Genomic DNA, 18,009 nt, shown 5'->3' on the forward strand with positions numbered 1-18,009 from the left:
GTTACAAAAGAGATCTCTAATTTTCCCGACTAGCCCACTATTGAGGACTGTGTTGAGTCAGCATGACTTCCATACTAAAGCAATAAAATGCACTGAGCACCAGGATATGGTGTCATATCCTGGTGCTCAGCATTGAGTTAGGCAGTCACAGAGAGGAAGTACTTTAAATAAACCCTTCTGTAGGGTTTAAAATAACTTGTCATCCCCTACCCCATGGCTCTTCAATATGCACCTGATGAGTGTGCAAAACCCTACTTACATGTGTTATTGAACATTATACCAAGCCTTGCATTTTGGAAAGTGTGATGAAATGATGATCAGCACATGGATGGCTCCTCAGAAGCAGTAAGCAGAATCATCAATAAGCTCAAGAACATTCAGTTGCAAAAATAAAAACATGATGCTGGAGGAACAGCATGAGAAATATGCCCTTGGTTAATTTACCTATTATGTTACAATAAGGCCGCTATTAGTGGGGTACATCCAGTACATGTATAAGGAACATTAATTCTGAATGGGCACTGGAGCCCCCACACTCCAACACTGATGACACCTTACAATAAACACTAATGCATTATTTTTAAGTTAGGGGGGAAGCCATATGTACCTTTTAACCCCTTAATGACAAAGCCCATACTTGTACGGGCTAAAAATGCATTGTTTTCAATGGGTTTAGGGACCGCCCATTGTCCTTAAGGGGGGCCCTGTGGAAGGCTGATGGGATTTTTAAACATGAGGTCCACAGGGTGGCCTCTCTTTTTTTGTAAATGTTGGGACCTAGGAGAAGAGCAGTTGTATTTTTTTCAGGTTGGTGGGCCATGACAGGGAGAGGACCAAAGCCTTGATGATAGAAAAAATTGTGATGGTGCCCTTGGTTAAAATTCTTATTATATAAAACGTGTGCTCTACAAATGTTTATTTATATTAAAAAAAAGTTTCAATACTTTACTTAATTCAAAGTTTAACTCCTAGATAGATTAACATCTTATCTATAATAAGTAAACTGATGCACTGTCAACATGTTATATTAAATGTCTAATTTATCATTATTGTTGATGTGAGTTTTTGCACAAAAATGAAAATAAGGGCAATTTTTAAAAGCATCTCATTAATCAAATTCAATAACCCACTGAATCCAAATAATAGTTTTTTTTTTTATCAAAACAGCCTAGCATAGAAAATAATGACATAAAATGTATTATTGTTACTAAGGCTATTATGAATAATGTTACATTTGTGTTTCTTTGGCCATCGTTTTGTTACATGTTGTTATCTAGAAGCATTATGTATAATGGTTTGCTTTTAGCAATTAGCTTTTTTTTCCTTTTACACAGCAATTCTAACAGCCTGGTTATTTTTTTTTGTACATGCCTTTGTTTTCTTATAATAAATAATAGCAAGCATATAAACAACACAATGCTATTACTTAACAAACAACTATAATCTTTAGGGATCTACTTTCTACATTTTAGGTATTTTCATAAATAATTTAGGAGCTGAAGGATATTCATCAGGTAAGTGGCTTTTAAATAAAAAAAAAAATGGAAAAAATAATTAAAGTCCTAAGTACATGCGTTCATCGCTGGTGAGGCTGTCAGATAGTAGACTGTTCTGCAGGCTATTCTGCAATTGTGCCGCTTTGATTCTTGCGGGGTTCAATCCTGAACGTTGCCACCAGATAAGAATTTGTTGACAATGTGGTCCCAAATCTCAAACAGGTTTAAATCTTTAATCTCTGGGCAGAGAAGCTATGTATGATCATGCCCATTGCCTACCTGGGTTCCCTCCACTCCCATCCAAGTTCTAACTCTGCCCTCTAGAAGGAATAGGAGCGGTACAACTCTGGGGACGTTTCCAGATATGTTTATAATCCAGTAAAACATTTTTCCCCTATATCAAGGTTATGGAGTCTCTAGTGAACGTTATTGAGCCTAAAAAAATTCAAATAAGCTTCCAGAACCTTCTCTTCATTAGATGGAACCAAGGTAAAAAATCTCATGGCAAACAATGCAAAATAAAAAAGTATACTGCCTCTATTCCATTCCATATATGTTAAATTTAGATGCATTCTACTTATTGCTGTAACATCTTAAAAAGGTTAAACCAGTCATTTTGTCTGACAATCTTGCCATGCACATTATAATCCATAACTAAAACCCGGTACAAAAACCAGTCACTTCGGAATATTTTGATTAACAAAATAAAGAACTGTCATACTTTCAAGAGGCTTCATATCCACATCTCCCAAAATATGACGGCTACTGGAACTATTTCAATGTTTCAGCAGTTATAAGATATATATATTTTTTTTAACAATTAACCTATTTTGAAACATTAAAATGGGAATTTTGGGGTATTTATCTAAAGCAGATCCCTAACTAAATATAAAATATACTCTAAAACGTCTGAAAGCTTAGAACCCCCCCCACAATATTGATCTGGGCTTGATAAAGAGAAGTTGATGCTCTTGAAAGCTCATACTAAAAATGTAATATTAGTCCAATAAAAGCAGTATTGCTGCATACTCCAAACCCATTTTTTGCATTTATCACAATATATAAACAGTTATTTGGGTTATATTGGCTCATGAAAAATATTTATTCTATATGTCAGATCTGCTTTAAAATAAAAAAATCACAAACTTCTAAAATTTTAACAATTAGATGAAAATGTGTTTCATTTATATTATTCTTATTGTAGTATTTATATAGTGTCAGCAGATTCCGAGACACTGAACAATCAGATTGTACATAAATTGACGTTTTAATCAATAGAAAGAAGACAGAGCAAATAAACCTAAATTTGTGATACACTTTACATAGCTTGTGCTCCAAAAGACCCGCTGTTTAAGATTCCAAAGGTTAACCATGCTTGAAAGCAGCAAAAATAGACTCGCATACAAGAAATATAATAGAGAAACTTAAATGAAAATATATCCTGTAACAGAACCATTTAAAATATATGACAGGGAGAAGAGTGCTCAGAATCCTGTTATATGAGACTCAAAAGATGCATTTAGATCTTGGGACAGGTGAAATTCTGTGAAAACAAAGTGGCAGTGGACCTGATTGTGACTAAAAATCCTGTTTATTCCAAAAAATGGACAAACAGGTATTTTGTACAGTAGTGCACACGCACACATACTTACCCGCAGCCAGCTCCGTGGCCGGCTTGCACAAGAGTTCCAGTGGGGTCTAACATGACCTCCACTGCACATACACAGAAAAAGATCCCATTGGTATTAAAAAATAGCGCTTTTCAGTTAGCGATCTATTGCTTGAAGCAGCCAAAACTGTCACAAAATGTGGGCAGTGGAGGCTGGCTGTGAGCTGCAGCCCTGGAGCTGCAGCATTTTACCAGATGAGTTATTTTTTAATTATCTACATATTTTATAGGTAAAGAATGCATATTAAAATATCTACAACATACTTTAATATGGATTCTTTGATGATGGGGCTGTAAGGGGTATTAGACGGCCCCTTTAAACATCATTACACCCCTTTGAAATGTCCAGGGGAGAGTGTCAGTGTTGATGAGGATTGCATGTTTACAAAACAGTGTGCCTGTGGCCTGCTGTGTGCTTTTGTGAATCATTTATCTTGTAGCCGAAATCTGTCATGGAATGAAATATTGCAGCTGTGATTCTATATGACAGAATAATGAAACATTGGAAATGGCTACACTGCACTGACTTTTTCTCTATAGTAATGGAGCCATGCAAATGAAAGAATTTAGTTTGAGCGTTGGGAAATTATTTTCATATTCTTTACACTTTGAATGCCTCATTGACCGGGTTTTTTTTTTTTTTTTTTGTACATATAAAAAGACTGCATACCAATGAAATAAAAATTACAATGCAGTTTTTTGCATCTGAACCAATCATTTAACTATCTTTAAATGTACCGTTTACAGTCTAGAAAAATATTACGCAAGCTGATAACATAATAAATAAATCAAGAAATATGTTCATAGATAAAATGAAATTAAACTTTAGGTTGTAATGGATCTTTTTCCTCCATACATCATGTAGTACATGGCTTTTGATTCCATCGCCCTTCATCATCAGTACCTACCATGTGAACTTTTCTTTATTCATTAATTAGTCATTAGTCTATTTTCCCAACCATCCCCCTAATTACTCCATCACCAAGTACTTACTGTTTCTTCAATGGACAAGCAACATCCATCTCCAATTACAAGATTACCCAACACAATCCACCACTTAAATGTAAATCAGTAAACTATTCCAACAGAAGCAACCTACAAATGAAGCTATAGTTACCTTTATATCATGGGCTCCTAGAAAGCTGCAGCTCCAAATTCCCACATTTTAGTTTGAGGGAGTAAAAGGACTACTAGATTTTGCTGACCAAATATTATTACCCATCAGGGCTTTCAGCTGTCTTTGGGTGTCTCTTTACTTCTCTCTAGGTATCCCTTAGAATTATGGATCTGTTATAATTTTTCCTTTAATGTCTGAGTATTAAATCTAATTATTTATTCTGGACAAAGTTACGTTAGATATTAATTTTAAAGAGTCTTTCTAGATCTCCTAAAATACATTAAAATTGCTCTCATAACAAGTATCTCTAACCTAGAAACTTCTCAGAGCCCTTACTATTCAAAGATCTAATACTCTCCGAACATCAGTATTGTTTAATAACAAATTATTAAAATATTAAAAGAAAAAAGTTAAAGTACCCATAAGGTCACAAATAAACATACAATGCCAAATCCTATTATACTATCTTACAATTTACTAAATATCCAAAACTGGACCATAGATGGTTTATTGTATTTATTCGACGTGGAATTATCAAACATATTAAGCTACCTGAAAAAAGTCCAAAGCGGAATAATTTTGCTATAAATTTAGGATTAAACAAATTACCGGACATCCTTTCAATTTTTTTTGTCTCTGTGTATTACTAACGAAAATACGTCTGTTCTTTATTACAGTGAAAACCTCATCTGGCAATGGTACTTGAGAATACCATCTGGTCCACACCATGTTCCAAAGGAGATTATCCCCTGCCGCTTTGTAGAACTGTACCTTTAAAGGCCTGGCATACTTTTTGATCGAGAAGACATCACTTTGCAGTTTATGAATAATTTCACTCAATTTGTAATTTCCCTCAGTACCAATATGTAGCTGCTTGACATATGAATAGTATTTTGCAACTTGGCCACCAGCAACTCAGATGCCATTTGTGCCATTGTTCTAAACATTTGCATAGAAAACATTGCTTGGAGTGATTTTTGCATGCTCTCCAGTGGAACTCTGAATATCTGATTTACCACCAACTTCTCCCACCTGTGACAGCGAGTACCGCAAACAACAATCATAATCATTCTGATTATCATTCCCATCAGCAACTGAAGATCCTGAACATGTTATGAAACATAGATTGTTTGTTTAATTTTTCAGTGTGAATTTTTCACCTTTGCTTAGAGGAACACAAATGGTTCCAGAGAAGATAGTTTGAAGAAGATTGTGATATCTTTTCATTGACTAGTGTTCACAGATCAAGACATAACATAACTTCTCCAAGTCCAATTAACAACCAAAAAGACTAAAAAGTTATTCTTTGAGAAAAGCATGTATAATCTTTCAAACTTTTCAGTACTCCGGGGTCTTTCAAGAAAGGGTACAAGCCGGCCTAACGATAGACCTGAGATGGAAATTAGCAGGTTGTTTTACTTATTGAATTTTGATTGAGCGGGTGTGTTGAGGTTTGATGAAGCACTTAACCTCATCAATTTAGTTGTGCATTGTTAAGGGCCAATTCCAGCGATTTCTTCCAGTAAGGGTTGATCACAACCTGAATAACCGATAGCAAAATCAGTGATTTCTTGAGTGTCCATTGCGCAGGACCAACTAAATACTCCTGCAGGAGAAATGTGCATGGATTGGCCTCAATGATGCATACTGAGATCAGTGAGTACCAACAACTACCACTCACAAGTCATCCGCAAACTCAAAACTTAGTGAATAAAGCTTTTGGGATGCTCTCAGGGGTTAGAATCTTTTTTAACGGTAGATGTTTCAGAGTATGGTTCTTTCTGCTGCTTCCCAATTGGTTTTAAATGTACCTCAAAACCCAAAGCTCAATTTCTGTGCCAGACTGGAAATGAGAAAACTAGAAGAATCTATAAGTTGGTGAGCATTTCAAACGCCAACAAATAAATGGTGTAGCACCTTTCACAACTCATACTTATGGAATACTTTTACAATTTACACTACAACTTTGTTTTTTTAAAAAAGAACCTGAAATACGTCACATAAAAATCTAGAATCGTAAACGGCTAGATCATATTATAGAGAACCACACATTAAATGTGCTACATAGGACCGTACCTTCTAAATCCCGACACCATATATATAAATGTAACTCTTCTTTCACAAAATGTATTGCTTGTTATCCACAATGCATATTAAACTTCAACTATAGTTTATATAAAATATATATATGCCAGTCGAAAGTTTGGGGTCACCTTGTTTTTTGTTTTTTTTAATGAAATCAGAAATCCAGCACAGCCAGAAACAGCTGATTTTTAATGGAATATCTTCATAGGCGTACAGAGGCCTTTATCACTCCCATCAGCCAAACTCAATTTAAATCTATACTGCAACTTTCCAGATTAGAATTGTATTCCTAATATTTTTATTTTTCTCCTGCTGTGCGAACCATTTCATAAACGCCTTAAGAAAATATGATCGTTGACGTGCTTGTTCAATTTGTTTGTAATAACACTTCTAATTTGAGGTGTTGCTTCCACCTAAATAGTGAATGGTATTTCACTATATCAACCATTGGAGTGATTTTGCTGAATGGATCAAACTATTAATCTTTTCAAATTTCGTATCAGAATGTTTCTTATTAAAGAATGAGACAAACAAACAAAAAAGCCGACATGATGTAACTTATTGTGACAGAATGCATGTGAAGAATAGATTTGTAGATATCAATTTACTTACCAAACTCCTTTGGGACAGCCACAGAATACACACAGTTATGTCCCACACTATAGTTTTTCGGATAGTTTGGTGATAAAACGGTGCCTTCTGAGCCAGTAGAGTGGCTTCCACACGGAGCTGAACAAGAACCAGAAAATGCTTAATTAGAAAGCAGCAGTAACCATCTACAGTATATTATAATGTGTAATATAACAGATCTGATGCTCTCTGAAACATGTTTTGCGGAAACTGAGAAGTTGTTTGGTTTGGTGTGTATTTACATTACATGTATTTGTTAATTCCACAATGTTAACTATACTGGGATAATTCAGAAAACTGTGTATTGTATCACCTCCAATCACATGAATGGACGATTACCAAGGGAATTGCCATTCATCCTGGGCAGCAGGCCCGGACTGATCATCTGGCCTGGTGCCCCATTCTCACCCGATATGCCCCTGGTTGCTGCAGTGGCCTGTGGCTGGATATCCCCAGTCGCACACCATGTGAGCATAAAAATGTAATGTGCGGCCTGTTATATCCAGCCATCGGCCATATTTATACAGTGCCATGGGAGCCTTATTATACCTAGTCTGGTTCTGCTGGGCAATAAGGTCCAGACAGACTTCAGCCCCTGTATTATGGACCTTCGTCTTCAGCTTCACCCAGCATGACCAACAATTCCCATAGTCTTTGATATAGAGAGAGATGTAAAAATCCATGAAAATGACCAATTCACCAAATGTAAACAGGCAGAACATGCCAGGAAACTGGGTGAAATGTCTAACATCCCGCTCGGTCACTCAGAGGTTAAAAATACACAGAGAAACACTCTAAAAAAAGTAAAAGGCTTTTATATCATTTGATGATAGAGTTCACCTATGTGTTAAATGTATTGAGACATTTGCTTACAGGAACTTGTAAAGAAATAAAAGGTTTCCTGCTAAATCTATGCCAAATGAACGCAATATGTGCAATGCATCAATGTGTCATTTAACCCTTTCAGGACAATGGTATTTTTGTTTGTTTTGAGGTTGGCCTGGGACAAGAGCTTTTTCACAACTATGGTGTCTTTCAAGACCATTTTTGAGACTTAACTCTTTGTGCACTGTATAAAATATAATAAATTACAAAAAATACAGGGAAAATTGTATATTGTATCTTTTTTTTTTCCTCCTCTCTATCTGGCACAAGATCAAATTGTGTTTTGAGGGTAATCCAGGGTAAGGGGGCATGATTGACAGGTTATCATTGATCGTCATTTTTAACCACCCATAGGTGGTTTGGCGGCAATTTATGAGGCTTCCAGAAAATGCAGCCTGTAAATGTACTTGCATTGTCACCAATGCATTTGTCATAAAGGGGTTAACTGGGTAACATGGTACTTACACCTAAGCAATTCCTCTTTATACACGATAAACCGCAAAACTACAACACACTACAGGTCTATAGAGGCTGCACCTGGAGTATAACAAGGCCCTTCTTTAATAAATTGTGTTTCCCTGTGTTTTTCGGGTCATGAATGTTTAAGTGGTTCATGCATGTTGCTGCCTTGACAATAGACGAGGCTAATCCCAGAAATGTCTTTTATTTTTATCTACGTAGATAGATGGCTAGAGAATATTTATTAATAACTGTTTAGATGCATCATTATATTTATCCTATAAAATAAATGTCATGCATATTTTTATAGGTATCACATGGCTAAATTAAACATGGTATTGGATTGGTTGGGTGTATATGTAGACAACAGGGCTAGACTGGGGGGTCGGTAGCCACTCAATAACATACGTCAACCCTAACCTCAGGCTATATGGTAACACTTGCAGTGTATGGCTGGGTTTATCCAGTCAGTGGCCACAAATCCAATGATCCAGCAGTAAAGTTATGTATGCAGTCCCACCGGCCCATCAGTCATTAGCCCGGTTTGCCAGATGGCTAGTCCGTGTCTAGTATTATAATATCGTCCAATTACATGTTACATAAAGACAGCCATGCAAGCGACTGTCATACTTTCCTAAATTACACGTTTAGACTTTGGTGCAGTCGAATAAGTTCATTTTGATTTCGGTTTCCCATATGTCGCCTGTACTCCAGAGAGCTGTTTGCAGCATTGTGGAGTTTATTGGAAAATCTGATTTGATTCCGTGACTATGCTTCGCAAGATGTTTATATCCAGCAGACATCATTTACTGTATTGCTGACTTCTCACTAAACTTAGCTTATTTTCAGCCACCATGATATTTCAGTAGTACAGTGCCATCTTCAGATGTGCTCTCGTACTTTTACTGGATAAAATGCTAGATTAAATCTTTACTCAAAGTAAATGGTTTTCTATTTTTTCTGTAAATAAGCTCATTACATGTATGTTCTTAATACAAAGAAAGTCTAAGCAAAGGAAACAGTGAACAGATTCTAAGACTCTATTCTAAGATGGCCCCATATTAAGGTCTTGGTCTGGCTAAGTGATGGAGCACTTTAAAGGTGCTACTTAATCTAAAATGAGTAAAAATATTTCCTCAAATAAGATTATTTGCATTGCAAGTAGGTGGACTATGATTTATTATTACTTTTTTGGTTAATTATTTAACTGTTATAGAGGACATTATCAAAATGATGGCGAGAACATGTGAGTTGGAACCATCTTGTAGGAAATCGATTGTTAAACTACAGGCATTAGCCTTAACTTGCAAAGAGCTTGTAATCTAATGCATTTACGTTGGATAATGGACACACAACTTTTTAGTAAATACACCCATATTTTTATTACCTAGCCATAGTCACCTTAATCACAAATAATGTAACTTTTCTGGAGCATAAATCAGGTGCAAAATATTTATGTTTTAGCTAACTGCAGCCATGTGAAAATGTACGTAATTAAAACAATTCTGGATTTTATTTCTAAACTAATGCACAGGAAACAGGTTAACAATAATTAAAGGTTTCACCTACAGTTCTCTAACATTTGGATGATGTATCTTAAAGCAGCTAACGCCTTACACCTAAAATCAATATTATGATCATTCACCTGGACTTTCACTGACAAGAATAATCCATGACTTGCAGATTCGGTGTCATTGCTTATGGAGACAGATGCTTTTCACTTTTCAATAATAAAACCGTCTCAAGAGCCCTTATTAAAAGTCAAACAGTGTATATGAGAGCATTACAGCTAATGATGTTTGGAAGCAGGGGTTATTTCTAAAAAGCAATTCTTATTAATCAGAATATTCTTACTGATGTTTCATTTTAAAACTTTACACATGAATTACTCTTTATAAACCATTTTAATTTATCCCTGGACCAAAGTCCCTCCAATCCATGACCAGATGAGGGAGTACTTGATCTACCAGATATCAAAATGTATCGATTCCCTGTTTAAGAAGAACTGTCCTTCTTGCCTCCTGTTCTCCTACTTTTCTAGAAGCCCAGAATGCTTGCTGTGTAAAAATATATTTCAGCGTTCCACTCTTGTTGACCAAGTGGCCAGAAGTCCCCACTAAGACTTGAGGCCTTCAATTTCCCTTTTCATACACATTTTTGTGACGCTAACCATTAGCAGTCACATTTTTCAATAAACAATAGAGATAGATAACTTTATTTGTATTCCTTATCCCGAAAAATAGAAAATCCATTACTAATTCTCCCAAAAATTTGTTAGAACTGAACATAAATAATCTTATCTAATTTAATTTATATATGATAAAAGGAAAGTAATTGACCTTTTTTTACCAATAGAATTATATTTCTAACTCCACTGTTTTCTTTGTCCTCTTTACTTTCATGTTCCATAACCACACATCACATATAAATTCTTACAGATGTGTTTACTATAAGCTGTCACGTACTGCCCTCCTTTCAATGAATCAAGCAAAAAAAATGAGTTTGTGACAAACTAGTACAATTTTAAAATGACAATATTTGCTACTCTAGAAAAACACTGGTTATTAACTGTATGTATTTTTGGATTCAAATGCATTTCTGATGGTTGTCAAATGTGATGGATTTGAAGCCATAGACATGCAAATGCAGGGTCTACTGCACGGACACAGAGAATTATTTAAGAATGACAAGATGTATGCTGTATAATACAATTGCTGAACTGAACTGAGATAGACTTATATAACAGTTTTTCTCGGAACAAACTGCATGATAAGAATGACACAGGACTTTACTCCCCTTTTTTTTTTACCATATGTTTGTTCATTCATGATTCCCCTTTTCCATGTTTAGAGTACCCACACAAATTATATATTGTTTTTGTAAAGGATAGAAGGTATAATATGTCACTTTAGTGAACAGCATTTCAGCATTCACAGGATTTCTTCCACAAGTTAGGTGCCACTGAGGTGTTTGGGTACCTAATTTACAATTTTTAAACAGAAATCCCATTTATTATTATTATTATTACACTTTTTTCAGGGATCTCCTTTGGAACTTTGATCTTCACTACTGCTGATCACAGAGTAATCAGTAAGCAGGGCTCCATTGCCAGTACATGTGATCAGCCTGCAGGGGGAGCTCATAAGAAGTTTCAAGATGGTCTGGATAGACCTTTTAGGGACCGTTTTACATTCAATATTGTTTCCAGACACAGCCTGCAGAGAATTTTAGTTCAGACATTTTCTATTATTGCGGTGAAACTGGCACTGAGCGCCATTACAGCGGACCGGTGAGCAGACACCTAGCAATGCTGACTTCTGCTGACAAGGGAAACCCCAGGCTGTTAAATGATACTCTGGTCTTCTGTGTTTTCCAGCCAGGAAACGTCCCCACCTTTGCAAAAACCATACAGCATATTATTATATCCTCTCTCATCTAGAGCATGTTTTAGAAGACATAATAGTACGCCTTGTGTCACAAAGGGGCTAACCTATAGGAGTACACCAGCAGATTCAACTAATAATGCTATGACAAAGCATGTTAGTTGAAGGACACTAAGTCACCAAAGATAGCTGTTTAAATCTGTAAAAGCAATGCAATTAATTTGATTATTATTCTAGTTCATTTATATAGTACCAACAATTTATGCAGCACATCTTACAATACATACATATAAGGAAAATGACAAGGCTAGAATAGACAAAGACAAACCGATACATTAGGTAAAAATAGAGAAAAACTAAGAGAATAATATAGGGTACACAGGAATATGTAATTAAAGATGATCGAGTTGTTTGCAAATCAATTTGTGGCAAATCCAACAATTACAAAAATGTCATATTTCAAAATGATTGTTCACAGGGGCATGTCAGGAGATACTGCCTGTTATATCTGATAAGGAAATCGTTAGACACTAAACAAATGATTTCAACAGGCAAGCAATAACTGAATGGTTGGACAAAAAGTTATATAATAGTTAAAAATATAACAGCTGCAGGGACCAGAGACAAACAACAATGGGAAGAACTGTGTTCTTATGTGTACCATAAGAAGCTAAGAAGTATGTTTTCCATTTTATCATGTCAACAGAAATCCTCTCTCTCTCTGTACGCCATGGAAAGGCATGCAATGTTAACTAATCTAAGCCATGATTCTAAACTTTCTTCCCTTTCTTTCCATTTCTTTCTGTTTCCGTCCTTCTTTCCAACCAGGTTGCCATCATCTTGCATATTTTCCTTCTTTCCCGAATAATTTTATGACATTGGAAAAACCTCCTTTGGGTTTTTTTTGTTTTTGTTGTAATGGTCTAGCACATAACGTCTGTGTGGCTGGCAGCACATAGACCTCTTAGCTGTCCCCAGCTGCACAGCCACCAATGTCCTCATCTTTTACCTTTTTCTCACGTTCAAATCTATTTTGGAGTATTAGTGAAATATAAGGTTTGAGAGGCACCTAATTCAGTTAATGAATTGAATTACATGTGTTCAACCACCATTTTAAATATTATTCTCAAAAATATAGTTGTTGCCATATAATTCAACCGACTACAACATTGGCATCAGCTGTTCTAAAATTCACATTTACATGTTCCCATATTGAAATTAAGTGTCCTATCTGGTGATGCTTACGAAAATGATTACTTGTCATTTCTTTGTTGCATGAATGTTTCATCTACATACTTTAATTACATCTTGCTCTTAACTGCCATTATCCAGTGCCAAATGGTTTAGTATATTACACTGGATAATCTTTGCTTGCATTCATGATAGAATGAGAATTGTGGATTTGGTTCACATCCCAAACTTATTAGGTAGGCTTCAAGGACGTTTGAAAGGAATATCTTTGCAAAGGCATGTAATTCTTTCTTCTGAGGCAGAAATCTAACTGTAATACAATTTTCATAAAATGTTAATGTCTTTTTTAAAGTTTAAGAGTAAAGCATTGATTCCATATTCAATACAAACATTAGAGATACCCAACTAACTATTAATAAACTATAAAAGTACTGAAGAGTCGCTTTTAAAATGTATGAAATTACATTGAGTATTTATATTGTTATAAAGCTCCAATAAAAGTTAGAGACTGACTTTAAGAACCAAATCCTATTATTTGTACAAAAAGCTCTTTTTTTTTACGTCATTCATTCACCCTTCATTTATTTCTTATATAATAATGTAGATTAATAGAATAATTGTCAAATGAGTTGTTCACATGCACTTGTTCAAGTGCATGTAACTATATCTACAGGAAAAGTATAGCTTTAGTGATCGTGAAACTCTTATGTCCCAGCAGTCGCAATTTTTACAGAACAGTCTTCATTTCCAGGCACTGGGGGGCTTACTCTCTGTCTTGCTTTTGTGAAGCATGGGCCCTCTGATCTCCCCTTATCAGCCTAGGAAGATGAGAATTAATCTATTAGGTGTGTGCATTCAGATTAGAATGAATTGCAAATTTACAGAATTTTGGTAAATTTGGTGATTCTTATGAAGCCCCAAAAATGAGGCCAGACCCCTCCGCAAATCAGATGAAAATGAAGCAAAAAGCTCAGAATTGTCATTCCAAATTCATGGGTTCACAGTCACTCAGACTCTCTTGCATTCTCACTCTCTCACGCTCACATTCTCGTTCACTCTCTCTCTAAATGTTTCCCTGACTTCTCTTCTGACCACTTCTGCTTCTGTTGATCACTTCAACTTCCAATTCTTCTTCACCTTCTATCTTCTCATTTCTCTTCAATCTTATTTCTTCCTCCCTATTTCTATAGACCTAACTTGGTAGGAACTTCCGTTAAAATGGTGGTGCTTGTGATGACATCCTCCCCCGTTATTCTGATTGGGAAAGAAGACATCACCGATGATCACCTAAATTATTCTGTACTGTACCAGAAAGATATAGGTTTCTATTCTAGAAAGCATCCAATCAGGATACTACAAAATTAAGCATGGTTAAAAAGTATATATAATATCATCAGTAAAAAACTTAAAGGATAGCTTGGAGATGGGATATGATGAAAACAATTACATGAAAACAATTACATAAAAAACAAGTATGGGAATGAAACAGGGGTAATGCTGTTCATAACTGATCTAGGGCTTGTAGTTATAGTAGCTTTATGAGAATCTATAACCATTGTAGCATACACTCAGTGCAAAGAAATAGTAGATAATCATCTCTAAACACCTTACACACATTTTACATCCCAGCCTTGGTAGCATACTAAGCAGATGTGATAGAGGTGAATATAGTGAGGGAATTAACTATGCATTGGACAGGATGTCCCGAACCAAGGAGAAGATCAATGACCAAGTGAGGTTTGAGCTCTTACAACAAGCAGAAATAAATTGACACACACAGGACGTTCCATTATCTGCCATCAAATTCTATTTCTTGGAACGGTCAGAGGATTCTAAGCAGATACACATACACATTCTATTAACATAGTCATTTAACTGCTAAATTGGATTACATGGATTAAGTTAAGTTACAAAATCCAATTTGGTTATCAGGAACGTCATTTGTTATAGTAAGTATTCATGCAATTTATAAATGACACCTAAAGTTTGTCTGCCTTTGGAAAAATGCTTTCGTTTCCTAAAGAATACCATGACATCTTTCTTTAATTGTGTACTTGATGGAACGCCAGCTGTGCTAATGTCATTTATCATATTAAAAGGATTCAGTGGTAGGAACTGCAAGACCGGCATAAAAAAGAATATACAGTATGTGACTTCATTGTGTGGAGATCAAATATTGTCTAGACAGGAGAATTGCCTTCATTTATTAATAATACAATAGTACTATAAAAATTCAATTTAGGCATTTAAGGGGAAAATACCACTTTACATTTAACCCTTCACATAAACGCATTGTTACTGTGAACATTGATTAGAAAAGGAATTATATTAGAGAACCAAAGAGACAGGGATGATGGAACTTGAAGGGAAGAAAGGTTACTACCAACATCTTTAGTTGCAAAAGTGAATGTATACTGCACCATACTAAGTGCACAACCCACTTGTTTATGCTTATTAATATCTTTAGTTGTTTACAGAGAAAATGTGGTAAGGCATCAAACTGCAAGTTGGTATTTTGTAAATACCTTTCAGACAATGTTCTACATAGTCACCAGTGCCACATTCCCTCATGTATTGTACAACTCTTCTTACTGTATGTCGAAATATTGGGTGGTCTACAGGAGAGGAAAGGTGGGTATGCTCTTATTTAAGGTTTCAGGCAATGTCCCAAAATTTATATTGTATATTTCACTTGCAATTCCACATATGGCCACTAGGGATTAACATGGCTTTTAGGGAAAAAATATTAATTGACCGTATCTTTTCTTTGTTTACTTAACATGCTTTAATCATTCCTTTTTTGTTAATGAGTTCTAAAGAATGTGTCTATAGAAATAGGGAGGAAGAAAGAAGATTGAAGAGAAATGAGAAGATAGAAGGTGAAGAAGTGGATGGTACATATTGGACATTGTTGTCTTCCAAATATGCTACTTTATTACTAGGCCACCTGCTTGAAATTACCATGATGAATGCTGCCAGCCCTCCACAGGCCATCAGTCCTTTCTGCTTATGAATTGACTTTTGCTACAAAAGTACAGGATATAGTAACCGTACAGTGAGTGGTATAGACTGGTCAATTGGTGTCTCTGCTGGAAACTTGTTCTAATTCATTACTTTTCTAGAGTGTCATTGAAATGTACCTGGTATGTATGCTAAACATTACGTCTAAATTACATATTAAAGGATAGATTGTAACAAGATGAAAATACAGCCAATCTAAAAAACTAAAACATCATACAGCAACACCACAGTGAATGATTAAGGCATGAAAAGAATGACCAGATGTGAAATAATACATTCCCCTTAAAGTGGCTACTAAATGGTTTTTGAAGCAAGATCTGTAGTTGATATATAATAGTTTATTGGAAAGTTCATTACGCATTATGAAGGATCAACACTAGCAAGGTTATATAAGAAGAGCTGAGTTGCATAGTGAATAGCAAGGTGAGAAATCTCAATTAATTTACTGTGCTCTATACTGGCTCAGTAAAGTCAACCATTAATGTAGGCAAACTGCAATGCGAAGGAAAAGCTCACTAGGGTTGGCTTCTGCAAACCCCCTCACTTACAGCTGCTTTAGTTTCTAAGACAGCCTCTACTGTACACAATCTGTGCACACAATTTAAAATGATCTGTAACGTCCCCAGTCCCTAGTTTTTGGGAGCCCGTCCACAGGTTGAGATGGTCCACCTCCTTAAATGCAGATCCTATCAGCCTTCCCAGACACATTTGAAGACCCGGTACTGTAAGTAGAAAGGGTTGGGGAGCGCACTTGATCTAGATCCATTTACGTCAGCTTGCCAGGAGTGGAGGATAGTTATTAAAAGATTATGTAACACAAATTACAAACTTGGCATGCCTCATGGATGATTCTTCATTGCATTACATTTATTTATATAGCACCAGCAGATTCCGTAGCACTGTTACGGAATCTAGAGTAAAATAATTTCAAATCACAAACAATAACTGGTGCAAAAGGAGAAGCGGGGAAGCTTACAATCTAGTCTTATTATTCTTAATACATATTACAATATGTGTGCTGGGTAATAATAATACTCAGAATAAAGCAAAATGTATGTATTAAATAGTAGCGGGGCATGGCATATTGTCATTATGTTATCACGGCAACAATGCGCGAATAAGAATTCATATTTCAGTGATTTTTTAAGTTCCTTATATATAAGGTTTCTTTTTTTAACTGTACTCACTTGCTCTAAAACCATAGATGTCACAACCCTGGGATATCAAATCTCTGTAGTTCTATTAGATGCTACTAAATAACAACTTACCATGGCAACTGGGTAACACTCTGTTCCAACCAGGTCTTCCGTCATCGCCCATGATACATGTAAGCGTGGAATATCCTTGTAGAACATAACCAGCATCACAATAATATGTGACTGTTGATCCAAGCTTGTAATCCATTCCAAGTCTAGTGCCATTCATTATATTCCCGGGATCAAAACAAGATTCTCTTAGTTTAGCTGCAAGAAATAATATTTTTTTTTTCTTAGAGTACTGTCCTTGACAAACAAGCATGTGATATCAGTTAATAATTCTAAATAAGGCTAATTTGAATTTTGTCTATAGAATATGTTTCCCTCTTTCCTCTCTCAAGCTCTGAATATACAAATGTAAAAAAAAAATAGTAAATCAGTAGGATATGTAGTTTAAAAAGTTTTTACTACACACAGCATGAGCTTGTCATTGAGCTTTAAATCATTGCTGGTTTATTTAATATATTTTAGTTACCTTAATAGAATTCTAAAAGAATTTGCTGAGCATAAGTTAATTATATATATATATATATATATATATATATATATATATATATATATAATCATTGTAATAACAAATTATTTTGTGTGACTTAAGAACACATTATATAAGTCAGTATTTCGCAAAACTTTACAAAAGGCCCCATAAACATCAATGGCTTTCAAAAGAGTTGCCACAGACACAGATTCTTATCCTGCCATTAACACTTTTCTACCCCTGTTAACACTTATAACCCAATTCAAAGTAAATTTTAAACCACATCTCTTAATCAATGGTCTGTCCATATCGTTCTACCTGGGCTATGGAATGTCTATT

At 35.4% G+C, this 18,009-nt stretch overlaps 1 protein-coding gene across 1 annotated transcript in view; it reads right to left on the reverse strand.

Moving 5' to 3' along the window:
- The window catches only part of LOC149305636 (CUB and sushi domain-containing protein 3-like), a 403,051-nt gene that overhangs the window by 136,360 nt on the left and 248,682 nt on the right, over positions 1-18,009 (reverse strand). The window contains exons 32-33 of the mRNA XM_089477264.1: positions 17,205-17,399; positions 6,980-7,096 (exon numbers count right to left, since the gene is read on the reverse strand). Of these exons, the coding sequence (XP_089333390.1) occupies positions 6,980-7,096; positions 17,205-17,399 (312 nt within the window). The remainder of the gene's footprint in view (positions 1-6,979; positions 7,097-17,204; positions 17,400-18,009) is intronic.

Source organism: Sceloporus occidentalis, unplaced genomic scaffold, assembly GCF_023333645.1.
Source record: "Sceloporus occidentalis isolate IW3139 unplaced genomic scaffold, rSceOcc1.0.p SCAF_11, whole genome shotgun sequence".
NCBI lineage: Eukaryota > Metazoa > Chordata > Lepidosauria > Squamata > Phrynosomatidae > Sceloporus > Sceloporus occidentalis.